This window comes from Sturnira hondurensis, unplaced genomic scaffold (assembly GCF_014824575.4).
Source record: "Sturnira hondurensis isolate 20B ecotype Veracruz unplaced genomic scaffold, ASM1482457v3 Scaffold0008761, whole genome shotgun sequence".
Taxonomy (NCBI): Eukaryota; Metazoa; Chordata; class Mammalia; order Chiroptera; family Phyllostomidae; genus Sturnira; species Sturnira hondurensis.
The window spans coordinates 220674-234336 of NW_028081392.1; the positions used below are offsets into that span (position 1 = coordinate 220674).

The 13663-nt window shown below is 43.5% G+C and overlaps 1 protein-coding gene across 2 annotated transcripts in view; it reads left to right on the forward strand.

The window, feature by feature from the left end:
- Positions 1 to 230: 230 nt before the first annotated feature.
- Positions 231 to 13663, forward strand: part of EIF4EBP2 (eukaryotic translation initiation factor 4E binding protein 2) — a 28518-nt gene continuing 15085 nt past the window's right edge. The window contains exons 1-2 of one of the 2 annotated variants that reach the window (XM_037055808.1): positions 231 to 478; positions 518 to 706. In XM_037055808.1, coding sequence (XP_036911703.1) covers positions 562 to 706 — 145 coding nt within the window. In that variant the 5' untranslated portion in view covers positions 231 to 478; positions 518 to 561. The other variant, XM_037055807.1, reaches the window with a different exon arrangement.

Sequence of the window (13663 nt, forward strand, 5' to 3'; positions counted from 1 at the left end):
AGTGCTGACTGACAAAAACGAACAAACCAGGAAAGTCTTTTTTGTGCCTAACTTCGCGGGGCTCACAAGCACTGCGCAAAGGGCCCCTCCAATTAGCGTGTGGCCGCCGTGGGGCGGAGGTGGGGAGGACCGTCCTCCCCACCCACGGCCCCGCCCCTCACAGCTGGGTCCCGCCCCAAACGTCACTTCCGGTAGAGCCTCTTTCCCCGAACTCTCTCTGGCTCCCGCCTTCGCCCGCTTCCGGTCCTCGTCGTCGCCGCTGCTGCCGCTGCTGCTGCTGCTGCTGAAGCTGCAGGCGGAGGCCGGAGGATCGGGCGGCGGCGGCGGCGGCGGCTGAGAGGGCGGCGGCGGGAGCGAAGCGGGACGAACGAGCTAGAGGAAACCTGAGAGGAACGAGCGGAGCGCGCTCAGCCCCGCCTGTTCTCCCGTGCGCCGGAGGATCCGGAGTAGCTCGGGCCCCCAGCCGCCGCCACCGCCGCCGCCGCCGCCGCCTCCTCCACCGCCGCCCCCCGCCTGCCCGCCCGCCCGCCGGACAAAGCCCGAGAGCCCACGCCCAGAGCCATGTCCTCGTCCGCCGGCAGCGGCCACCTGCCCAGCCAGAGCCGTGCCATCCCCACCCGCACGGTTCCCATCAGCGACGCCGCGCAGCTACCTCACGACTATTGCACCACGCCTGGGGGGACGCTCTTCTCCACCACGCCGGGAGGTGAGCGCTCGCCGGGGCCCCCCGGCACCGTGCGGTCCACACTGCGGAGCCTGCAGCCAGCTGCCGCCTCGACGGCCCATAGTCTCCCGCCGCGGTCCTTTAACTTAGGGCGTGTCCACGCGGGGCCTCTCCCCGGGGCCAACTCTCCCGACCCAACCCTGCCCAGCTCCACCAAAGCCCCGTGGGACTGCTTTCGGGAACCTTAACTTCTCTCTTGCCCGAAACTCTATTGAGCGCGCCTCCACTCTGGAAACGTGGCTCTCCTGTCGGGGGGTGGGAAAAGGGCCCCTGTTCCCGCTTCGTGGCAGGTTTATGCACTCGACCTAGTTTTCTCCCCCCCTCCTCCTCCTGGGCAAATCCGTCTACATTTGGCCTTACGCTCACTCTGTATTACCTCTGCTTCTTGCATGTGGTGCGTTTGTGCACGTTAGTGCTTGATTTTGGAGCTGTCTCCTAGGCCTTTTTAGAAAGGAAGTTGGGGAGAGTCATTTGCTGGTGGGACCCTGCGATGGCTTGTTTGGCTGCTTTCAGAACACAAGGAGGAGGCTGGAATGCGGAGTGTGGAGGCCTCGCCCAGCGCTATCCTGCTTTGACAGCATTGTTTACTTGGCGGGCGAGGCCTCGCGGGGGGGCGGGGGGCAGTCCCCAGGCTGGCGGAGAAAATGATAAAGCAATGCTTAAGCGATAGCCAAAGGAAAGGAAATGGGGGTGGTGGAGCGCGGCAGAGTCAGGGTAGGATTTTGGCAGCGGCGCGTTTGGAGGTAGATCGAAGAGGCCATTATCAGGAAGGACACCCGGGTCAGTAGGATTGCATGGTTTTGAGGAAGGGGCAGTGCAGAGGGAGGTTCCTGGGCATTGCTTTCGGAGTACGACCAGGAACTGTTTACGAGGAAGAACACTGGAGTAGAGGTGAAGTTTTGCATTGGTCACGGGCAATAGGTCACAGGTTGTGTGTCCTCTCACTGGGCTCTTCTCCAGAGGGAGGAGACTGGAAGGCGATCTTGAGGGACCTTATTGAAGGGAACGGTGCTTCATTTTTCACTTCGGAACTTTGCCTTCTTTTGGTGATGGGGTGCCTGGTCACCAGAGGGTTGGGACTGCGCTGGCAGCCCCTGCATTCTCCGAGGTCGCTAGATCGTTCCTGTGGGCTGGGTTTGCCGGTGGTGCTGCAACCAATCCCGTGCAGTTAGACCGTGGCGATCCTGGAGTCCCTGGCACAATAGCAAAGGACCTTAGAGTAAGAAGACCTCCTTGCCAACAAGGGAGAAAAATCTGAAAGCTCCACAGAGGAATCTAGCCAGGCCGTTCTAGGGAAGGAGTGGCTGTCTCTGGAGACTTTAAAATGACCCAGGCAGAAGTTCGTAATGTGTATGGAGAGCTGGGTTTAAGGAAGGTTGAACTGCAGAACAGTGGAGTGTTTAGTGAGGTGGCTTACCTCACTGGAGAAACCTCCCTCCTGACCTGATCTATTCAAGGCCCGCCCCTGAGCATGTTTTTAATCATGAAAGATTTTGGCAGACCAGAATCTGCTCCAGATAGTGTTGCCTTGAACTTGAACTGACAGCTTTTAAGAAATGGATATTGTTTTCTGAGGTGATGGAAAGGAAGTTATAACTTCCAGAATTCTTTGTGGTCAGTAAATGTCTGTGCTTCCAACACTGAAGACCATATGTCATAGTAACAATTGCAATGAGCTATGTATTTGGAGAAGGGATTAAACTTTGAGCCATACAGTAGCGATTTTTCAACCTTTTTCATCTCGTGGCACACATAAAGTAATTACTAAAATTCTGCAGCACACCAAAGATATTTTTGCTAATCTAACAACAACAAAAAAGGTATAATTTTGGGTCATTCACACCCCGGTGGCTATTGTGTTGGCTGTTGTCATTTTTTTTGACGATCTAAGGGAAAAAGAGGTCAGTGCCCCTAACTAAATAATCAGGTATTGCGTATTGCATACTTTAAAAGTTATTGCAGCTCACTGGTTGAAAATTGCTGCTACATAGTAATCAGTATTCCCGTTAGGGAAGAGACACAGAGGGGCACCCTTTGGGCATATTTCAAAGAACCAAACTACCCTGCTTTTAAAATAAGGGCATAGTCCTTAAGCTTTACTTTAAAGATAGAATCCAGTCTAATAGCCTGGATTAGTTCTGAAAATCCTTAGAAGGATATCTATCAGAACTACTGATTCATTTATCCTTCCTCCCAACACACACCACTGCTTTCTCAAATGTCACTTGACCTGTCTCCAGATAGTTTCTACACCTTTTTGTTTGTTTAGATTTAAATACTTGTCATGTTAGCTCATATATTATTATATTAAGCCTGTATTTATTGGTAAAATACATTATGACCTTTGGATTTTTAACACAAAGACTTACATAATGTGTTTAGAGAAGATAGCACTGTTGCAGTTGGATTTAACCACTATTTTATAACAGTTAACACAATGCTGTTTAAATCCTCAATAACTTAAGGATTTAATTTTCCCCTCATGGTTTGTTCATTTCTCTTGTTGCATTCCTTTCCCCTGCCCCCATGTAATTTTATTTCCCAGAACCAAGGTAAGATAGTTTGTTGTTGTTTGGTTTCCTCCAGACAGCTGAATTAATGTTGTTAGGTAACTTAAGTGAGCTTTGTGGGCCCAGTGCAGTGCTTGGCATGGAAGGGAACACAGACAAAAGTAGGAAATGCAGTCCTTGCTCTGAATGATCTTCATGTTCTTGATGAATGCTGAGGATGGATAAGATTTTTAGTTCTAGAACAAAAATTGAATAGCATTAAATGCTAGCTTACATATTTCAGACTTGAAAACGTTTAGAAAAATGAGAGTCAGTAGACTTGTATTGGAAATCTCTATTTACTGGTAAGGACTTGGAGTATCTTACACATGTCAGAGCATTCTAGAGTGACAGTTGACGTGCTGAATGCCCTAAATGACAGGTGGCAAACACAGGCCCTGCAGGCCAAATCCAGCCCTCCACCTTGTTTTATCCGGCCAGGCACCTTGTTTCTACCCAGCGGCAGCGCCAAGCTCTTGCTTAACAGTTAAGGAGTAGTTACATTTATACAGTCCTATAATTACATTCGGCCCTTTGAAGGCAACCTCGAGGCCGATGTGGCCCCCGGTGAAAATGAGTTTGTTACCCCTGCCCTAAATGATCACACTGGGCAAGGACATTCGGTTTTCCCCCTTTAGTCCTTTATTCATTGGGGATCAGAATACAACCTACCCTTGAAAAGGTTTCTCAAAACTGCCTTCCTGCAGTTTGAGAAATGAGAAGTGGATGAAAACACACTTGCTGTAACCTCTTAAGTTTCTCATGTTGCTTTTCTAATTATTAGGGAAGAGGGAAATTTTTGTTGAATAAATTCCCGGCAAAAAAAATGCCCTTGGATTTTACTTTAATTTTGGCTCTTTGAGAAGCTATTCCTAGCCTCAGTGGAAGATAAAGTTATTATACTTGGCTTCACTTTCATGACATTGGGGTTTCCTGAGAGAAACTGAAGCCCAGAAATTAAGTAACTTGTTAGTGAGTGTCAGACTGCTAATTAATAGTAGCAGGTAGCCTCAAATTTAGTGTCCTCTCTCTATCCCAGTTTCCTCTTTCACTATCATAAGACGTTTATTTTACTGAGAAAAGGATGTTTTCCAAATATTTAAATAGACTTTTCTGTCTCTGGAATGCTAGCTAATGTGATTCTTTCTGCTACCTTACTCCTTTTGTAAGTTCTCAACTGTCTGCTTCAGGGAGACCTGTGCTCTGGGGAACGAGCAGAAACAGAGACCTCTTTTAGCCTTTCTGTCCCTTTCCCCCTTGCGTAACAGCATCGCCAGCTGTGGAAAAGTATGTTGTTGCCATAACAAGAGCACCAGAGGGGAACTAACAATGATGGTCTGAAATCTTGTTCATGCCTTTACTTTTTCTTTTTCTCTCTGCCAGCTGGAAAGTTGGTGTGATTGGTTCACTGGGCCAGAATTACCTGAGGCCATTGAGAGGGTCTGTAAATAAAGGAGAAGGCAAGAAGAAGGGGAAAAGAATCTGCTTGGATTATTAATAAAATATGAGTACTTTTGGGGGAGTCCTGAGTTTTGATCTGGTTGGTTTCTTAAAGATGAATAGAGCTCTTTGTGTAGATATGGGAAAGGGAGGTCAGTTTCTTACTGTTGTAAAAATTTCTAATCCAGTGACCTTAGGCTGAGTTTACTCTAGGCCAAAAACTTCTGAACAAACATGTACTATTTGGCTCTCTAGCTTTAGTTAATTAACCAAAGGGCTTCATTATTACATGTGAGAAGTGCATGAAAGACATAATGAAAGGTGTTCAGTCATTTTGCTTTGTGTTCAAGGAAGGTAGCATTTACTTATCTCAAAGTAACACAAATTAGCATGTGTTTTCATTCCATGGGAGTGTCAGCTTCAGTCTCATATTCATCAGCTGCCAAAGTATATATCAAGGAAGATGTACTTCAATTTTTTATGTTGGGTGAGTTTTTCTGATGAGAAACTGAATTCTGAACCTGGGGGAGGCAGCAGTCCTCATCTCCAGGCCCAGGGCAGCGCTTTAAATGAGGTGCAGACTGTCGAGCAGGTGGGGCAGTGCACACAGCAGACATATGCACACAGCAGATGTGTGCGCAGCTGTCTTCTGCTCTCCTGAGGCTGGTGTGTGAAATAGGAAGGAAGAAAAGTGGCAGATCTGTGGACTAGCACTCCCAGGGGTTATTTAGCAGACTTTGAGGACTGGAGTCTTAGAGACAGTTTTACAGGAAGGAGTCTTGCGTGGTTTACAGACACTGTAGGCTTGATCACTTTTGTGTGTAAAGGTTTGTGGATCAGAGAGGGTAAAGTTAATGTGGGGAAAACTAGTTCATCTGGTTTGAGAGGAAGAGAGCCTGAGCAGAACAGTTTGTTGGTGAATGGCGGAACTTCTTCTGGACTCCCAAGACTTCAGATGAACAAATCAATATTTAAAAGATTTTTGTTCCCCTGGCTGGTATGGTTCAGTGGATTGAGTGCCCACCTGTGAACCAAAGGGTCGCCAGTTTGATTCCCAGTCAAGGCACATGCCTGGGTTGTGGGCCAGGTTCCTAGACGGGGATGAACGAGAGGCAACCACACATTGAAGTTTCTCTCCCTCTCTCCCTTCCCCTTTCTCTAAAAATAAATACATAAAACCTTTTTTTAACAGAAGATTTTTGTTGCTCCATTTATACTAGGATAAAAGTCCTTTGAGACTTGCAGTCATTCAACTTATTGAATAGGCAAAGCCTAGGTTACCATTTTCAATTTATTTTATTTTATTTATTTATCCTTAGAGGGGGAAGGGAAGGAGAGAGGGAGAGAAATATCAATGTGTGGTTGCCTCTCATGCATCCCCTGCTGGGAACTGGCCTGCAACCCAAGCATGTGCCCTGACTGGGAATTGAACCGGCAACCCTTTGCTTCACAGGCCCGTGCTCAATCCACTGAGCTACACCAGCCAGGGCCAATTTAAATTTTTTTTTCTATCATGGGACTTTGTTTTGTGAAGGTCCCTTAAAACCTATGTGCTCCTTACCACCCAGCAGCTTTTCATCCAAAATGTGGCTAGTTTTTAAAGACCCTCTTCACCTGGTTCTCAGGTCGCAGCTTGAAGCCGAAAGCCCAGAATTCTTTGAGTGCTGGCAGCTAAATAAATGATCTTTCACCTCTTTAGGACAGCTGCCCTGACAAACAGGAGCTGTTCATTTCATTGAGTAGTTTAAAAAGGTAAAAACCTTAAGAAGAAGCAAGGGTGTTGTCTGGAAAATATTGGGTTCACTGGAAAAGTTTGTTGGGTTTATTTCCTAGGATGGCTCTAGTAGTGCTTAGTTGTCTTTAACTTCATTTGAAACAATTTTGTTAGATTGTGTTGTGACAGCTGTCATATTGGCCTGCATTTTAAAAAACTTATCAAAATTGGTGAATTTTTGTACAGCCATTTTAGTACTGCAGATGGAAGAAAATATGTAACATTTTTGGCATATTATGCTTTATTATTTCAAAAAGTTAAAACACAACTGAAATGCAAAAAGAAATGTGCCGTGTATGAAGAAAGCACTGTGTGGATATTAGCTGTGGATTTTTAAGATACCTTTTATCAGGTCGAAGATGTTCTTTTTCACTCCTAGTCTGTTCAAAGGGGTTGGTTTTGTCAAGTGCATTTTTGTGTGTGCATCTTTTGAGGTGATTGTGTGATTTTTGTTTTCTCGATGTGATGGTATTACATTAATTGATTTTTGGATGTTGAACCAGCCTTGCATTCCTGTGATGAATCCCACTTGGTCATTGTATATAATTATTTTTATGTGTTGCTGAATTTGGTTTGCTAATATTTGGTTGAGGATTTTTGCATTTATATTCATGAGGGATATTAGTCTATATTTTTCTTGTGATATCTTTGTTCAGAGTGTCAAGGTAACACCTCATTTAATGTTACATCTTTAAGAACTAGCCTGCCATTTTATAGCAGGAGTGCTGACAATTTATTGGTGAAGGTAGACCGCTACTCTCTAGGTTCTAAGAGGTATGTATCAGGAAGTATGAGAGGCTTGTGATTCTTCATTTTAAGATGTTATAATTAGTTATTTGAGCCTTAAAAAGGAGCTCATCTCATCACCAGAGACCGTGTTGAGTTGGACTGCTTTTACATTGAAGTGAAAAAAAATGCGCTCTGATTTGAGGCGTCCCTCAACTATTAGAAGTAGGTATCAGATAAGAACAGTGACCTAGACCAGTGATCTTCAGGTAGGCTTTTGTCTCTTACAAATTGGGTTGATACAGTTCAAGTTCTTTACTGCAAGTAAAAGTTGGTGTCGATAGATATGCAGTTTTTTTTCTTTTAGGGTTTTATTTTATTTTATTTTTAGAGAGGGGAAGGGAGGGAGAAAGAAAGAGTGAGACATACCAGTGTGTGTTTGCCTCTCACATGGCCCCCATTAGGGACCTGGCCTGCAATCCAGGCATATGCCCTGACTGGGAATCGAACCAGCAACCCTTTGGTTTGCAGCCTGCACTCAATCCACTGAGCTGTGCCAGCCAGGGCTGTTTTCTTATTTTTGAAATAAGTACCCATGAGGAGTGAACTTAGAAGGAAAGCATAGTTGGAGTGAGACCCAGATTTGAGTCTGTGTGCTTTCTTCCCCTTACCAATAGAGTGATTCTTCACTAATTATTAGCATTACAGACAGAGGCTGAGCCATATCTGTGGAATCTGTCCATATACAGTCAGATCCAGTTGGATCCTGGGAGATCCAACCAGGATTTCTTGTGGAGAAAACATTTCAAGATGAATGTTCAAGCCTAAACAGAAGAGGACATACTTGGTGTACTTTATTTTGATCCAGATTTTCTGATGGCCAAGGCTAGAAAGACTTAAAATCAGGTGGCATTTATTTAAGATTGGTTTGTGATTTATATGCCATTTTGCATCTGGTGCTAGCTCAAGGCCACTTGTTTCAACTCATTTTGCATTTGAGACTCAAGAGAACCTACTCGTTTAGAGGACTTTGCTTACTTGTGTTGATTTCCAGATTCCTGTGTCACTGTGTGATCTTTCACAAACACTGTTAACTTCTCTGGCTATTAGTAACTTCATCTGTAAAATAACAGGCTTCCTGTATGCAAGATGCTTTTTAAGGCCTCTTCTAACACTGGACCTTCTGAATAGGAGCGTAGTCATCATCAATTCCCTTTTATCCTGGAAGTATCTTCTATGATAGCAGTGTCCTAGTGATTGGGCAGGAGCCATCATTCGACCTTAATATCTTGGAAATCTTTGCTCCCGGGAGTTATTGATACATGGAGTTAGTCAAAGGACAGTAGGATTGGCTTTGCACAGTCTTTGGATATCTTCCATTCACCACAATAATTTAATCATACTAAGTTATTAGGTCATGAGGCTTTAATTGTACCTTTTGTTGATATAAAAATTGTCACTTTTTTGGTTTTATTGGCACTTTAGGTATTTAATGGTTGCATGCCCTGAACGTAGGTCGGCCACCATCCACCTCCCTGGAGGGTACTGAGTTAAGCGGCAGCCTTTGGTTTCCTCCAGGTTCTGTGGCATAGAGCTTTTAAGAGTCTGTCTGTCTTTTCATCCAGGGCCTGCACGAGGAACAGATGCTGAAAACTGAAGTTTGTTCAGCAACATTCTTTAGTCCATTCAGTCAAACACAGACTTCTATCACCTTCCCAAGTTGGAAGAATAAAAAGCAGAGAAAACTACTTTCTTTATAGTCCTGTCTGTATTTTCACTTATTTTCTTTTTTTTTTTAAAGATTGTGTTTATTTATTTTCAGAGAGACAGGAAGGGAGGGAGAAAGAGAGGGAAAGAAGCTGTATGAGAGAAACATTGATTGGTTGCCTCTCACCCACGCCCAACTGGGGACTTAGTCTGCAACTCAGGCTTGTGCCCTGACTGGGAATGGAACTGGAGACCTTTAGGTTCACAGGCTGGTGCTCAATCCACTGAGCCACACCAGCCAGGTCTCATTTTCCCTTAAGCAGGGGTGTGGCAGGACGAGACTGACTTCTTTTCAATAGAAGCCCTGCTGTTTGTTCATCTTCTATTTCTTTCTTTTTTAAATATATATATATTGTTTCTTTTTAGAAAGGTAAAGAGAGGGAGAGAAACATCAAAGAGCAAAAGAAACATCAATTGGTTGCCTCTTGCACACCCCCAACCAGGACCTGGCCCACAACCCAGACACGTGTCCTGACGGGGAATTTGAACCTCAGATCTCTCAGCAGGATGACACCCAACCCACTGAGCCACAACAGTCAGGGCTCTTTTTTCTTTTAATCCTCACCCAAGGATATGTTCATTGATTTCAGACAGAGAGACAGATAGACAGCCAGACATCAGTGTGAGAGAGAAACATCGATCTGTTGCCTCCCATATGTACTCCAACCGGGGATTGAACCTACAGCCTTTTAGTGTCCAAGGCGATGCTCCAGTCAACTGAGCCAGCCAGTCAGGGCCATCTTCCTTCTATTTCTGATCACTTGGTGGGCCCTTATGTGAGGCATAGTTGGAGAAATCTTGAGAATTCCTAATGGAATACTGAGGTTACTTGCCAAGTGTTTTGTTTCTTTTAAAATTATTTTCTAGTTCTGAAGGATACTTTCCTTCCCCATGGCCCCTCCTGCCTTAGCAGTCAGTCTGTTACGTGTATATATATTCACAAGTACTTTGGGGTCACCTTTTTTTTAATTCCTTGTGATTTTTAAAAAATATTTTATATATTTACTTTTAGAGATGGGAGAAGGGAGGGAGATAGAGAGGGAGAAGAAAAGCATTGATACAAGAGAGAAACATCAATGGATTGCCTCTTGTATGTGCCCCTACTGGGGATTGAACCCACAACCCAGGCATGTGCCCTGATTGGGAATTGAACTGGCGACTTTTCACCTTATAGGAAGACGCCTAGACAAATGAGCCATCCCAGTCAGAACCCTTGTAATCATTTTTTTTATGTTGTTGCTTGATCTTAAAAAAATTTGTGGAGAGGAGGCTTTAAGCAATGGGAATTTACTCTCACATTTTTGGAGGCTGGAAGTCTGAAATCAGGTTTATTTTTTATAGTGATAAAGTATAATAACATAAAATTTACCATTTCAACCTCTTTTTTTCAGTCCTCACTCCAGGACATGCTCATTGATTGAGGGGAAGGGAGGGAAAAAAGCGGGGAGAGAAACATTCGTGCAAGGCTGGCTGCCTCTTGGGCGCTTCCCAACCTGAGACCAAACCTGCAATCCAGGCATGTGCCCTGGGCACCGGGAATGGAACCCTTAACCTTTTGGTTCATGGGACGATGCTCCAACCAACTGAGGCACACCAGCCAGGGCCATTTGGACCAATTTTAAGTGTACAGTTTCATGGCATCTACTACATTCACACATTGTTTTCCAACCATCTCCACCGTTCATCTCCAGGACCGTTTTATCTTCCCAAACTGAAACTTCATGCCCTTTAAACAATAACTCACCATTACTCACCCCTCTCAGCCCCCAGCAGCCACCGTTCTACTGTCTGTGAATTTGACCACTCTAGTTACCTTATGTAAGTGGAATCATTCATTCAATAATTGTCCTTTTGTGACTGACTTGTTTGACACAGCATAATGTCTCCAAGATTCATGCAGTCTCCCTTTTATTTTTCTTTTGCATTTTTTTTAATGCCTATGAAAGTAAGGTTTAAAAGTGATAGTAATATTAGGCTAATAACAAAAAGCAACATTCTCATGCCCCATCTCCTCTGATCTCCATTTCTATTCTTTAAACTCGTTCAGCTGTTTTAGTGTTTACCTCTGGATTTCTGAATAACATGATTTAATGCTATTTGTCTGTTTTTGATATTAGCAATTAGCTTCCCACTGTGGAAGATGAGTATTTAGTTACTATATACATCCTCCCAATATAGGAGGTCTGTCCAGAAAGTATCCAGCCACACGCTTTGACGAAGATCCAAGAAACGTTGGACACAGGACAGTGACGCCTCAGTCCCCTTCAAAGTAGTCGCCTTGGGACCTTACACAGTTCTCCCAATCACCATCAGCTGCCCCATCATATTTTCTTGAATCTCATCAATGATCTGAAATCTCTTCCCTTTCAAAGGTGATTTTAGTTTGGGGAAAAGCCAGAAGTTGCAGGGTGGCAAATCTGGGCTGTCGTGGGGCTGAGTCGCCTGGGTGATTTGATGTTTCCCAAAAAAACTACACGAGATGTGATGGGTGAGTTGGGTGCATTGTTGTGATAAAGCTGCCAATCACCAGTTGCCCAAAACTGCGGCCTTCTGAATCATCCAAATAGCTTTCACAGAGTAATGTTCAAGCTTAATGCAAAATTTAATGTAGATTTGTTGCTCTACTCATTCGTCATTTGAATGTGACAGCCACACAGTACACATGCCCACTCAACACCATCTACCACCCCCACTGACTAGTACAGAGAAGTCATCATTGTTCACGCATGTGCATTCCAGTCCACTCTCCTTGGCTGCCGGTTGCATCAGTGTTATACAAACCATTCTCCTCATATTAACAATGGTTGGACTTTTTCCAGACAGGCCTCATACATACTTCTACCTCCAAACTTACTAATTTAATTTTTAACCCATTTTGGTTAAATTAGTAGTTATTAAATTTAGATAAATATAAAACAGATGTGGCAGGCACTGTTGGTTTCTGGCCCAATAGCTATTCCACCTTCTTCTGTGATACCCGAGATTTCCTTATTTTTTTTAAGTGATGGTGTGCCAGGACCCAGATATATATATATATATATATATGGGTATGTATGTATGTATGCATGTGTATGTATGTGTATATGTGTGTGTGTGTGTGTGTGTATATATATATATATATATATATACCATGACTACTCTATGGCTTCCCCATTGTCCATTCTGGTGGGCATCTGAGCTAGTTCTGGCCAAATTAGTTGTGGGGAGAAGTTGGCTAGGGTTTTCAGAGAAAGAGTTTTCTCTTCAGTGGAAAAAGTCCCTTAGGGAAGTCCCACTTGACTGCACACTCTCCCTGCCTGCCTGGGACACTATTGTGTGAGGGTGTAGATCTGTCTCAGTTTTGTCACCATGTTATTTAAGCTGTGCAATTGGGCAAGTTACATTTCTGTTCCTAGCTGTGTATTTGCATGGGTGTATGCTTAATTCTGATTCTGGAAGCAGTCTTAGTTAAACAGAATTTTATGATGGGGTCCCTGTGCAAGTGGAATAACTACCACCTTGTCAGTCAAGCATGTTCTGGTGGACATTCTCTGGGTGGTTTTATTTCAACTTACACAGTTCTTAGGTGTACATAGCTTAGTGCATGGAATAATTATTTAAACAGAGCTACTTGGCCTCAAAGGCCCTGAGTCTGAAATGACCTTACTTCTATACTAACCATCTCAGCAAGCATAATTTGGGGCCTCATTCATTGGCTTTCTTATTCCCTGCCATTTGAAAATCAACTAGTTTTTAGATCAACAGGTAGAAGCTTTTCCCCTCCTTTCTACTCCCAGTTTTATGGTGGGGACCCTGTGAAAGTAGAGTAACTACCACCTGTCAATTAGTTTTACTCTTGTGCTTGCTAGTAATGTCCGTGCCAAGAACATGCTGGCTCAAGGTAGTAGACCCCCCTAGTATCTAGTCACCAAGGGATGAAGAAAATTTATCAGTATATGATGGTAACCCTAGATTTAAAAGTTTTTATTTGTTTTGAAATCCAAACATGAAGACTAAAGTAGTATGTGCATATTTTAAAAACAAAATAGAAAAAGAAATATTGAACAGAGGTGCATAAAATGCAAAGTAATGTGTCAGTAAAAAACTGCTTTAAATAGTGTCTGTTTATAGTGCTTTTTCTGACTACCACTGTTGCTGTAATTGATATAAGTATACCACAATTTATTGATTTCTTAACATCAGATAATACCATTGACTTTCTGTTATGAAAGATGAGGAATCCAGGACACTTTCCTTACTTTCTACCGCATTTCCCCTTCCAATTTACCAATTTTTGAACATTATATTACCAGTGTTGGTTCTTTTGAGTAGTTAGTTACCTTTAAAACTAAATAATATAGTTAAACCTTTGTGATTATCTGTCAACTGGAGCTCTCCTCTGCGTACGATTATACTGTCCATCTGTCCTACCTGTCGTTTGCCAGTAGGGTCAACCTTTCCATTTTAACTTCTCAACACAAGACCAAAGGGTATGATTATTTCCTTAGAAAGGGAAATAGAAAATTCACTGAAAAGAAAAAGTTTCAATTGTCAAGGTCAAATGATTTTTTTAATTAACATTCCATCAATTGATCAAAATCATGCCCTATTTTATGTTGTGTTATATGCAAACTGTGGGTTTCTTATGTGGTCTTCTGTTTTCCCTTAAGGTGACTTGTTTCTAACTGTAGAGGTGATGGTTGA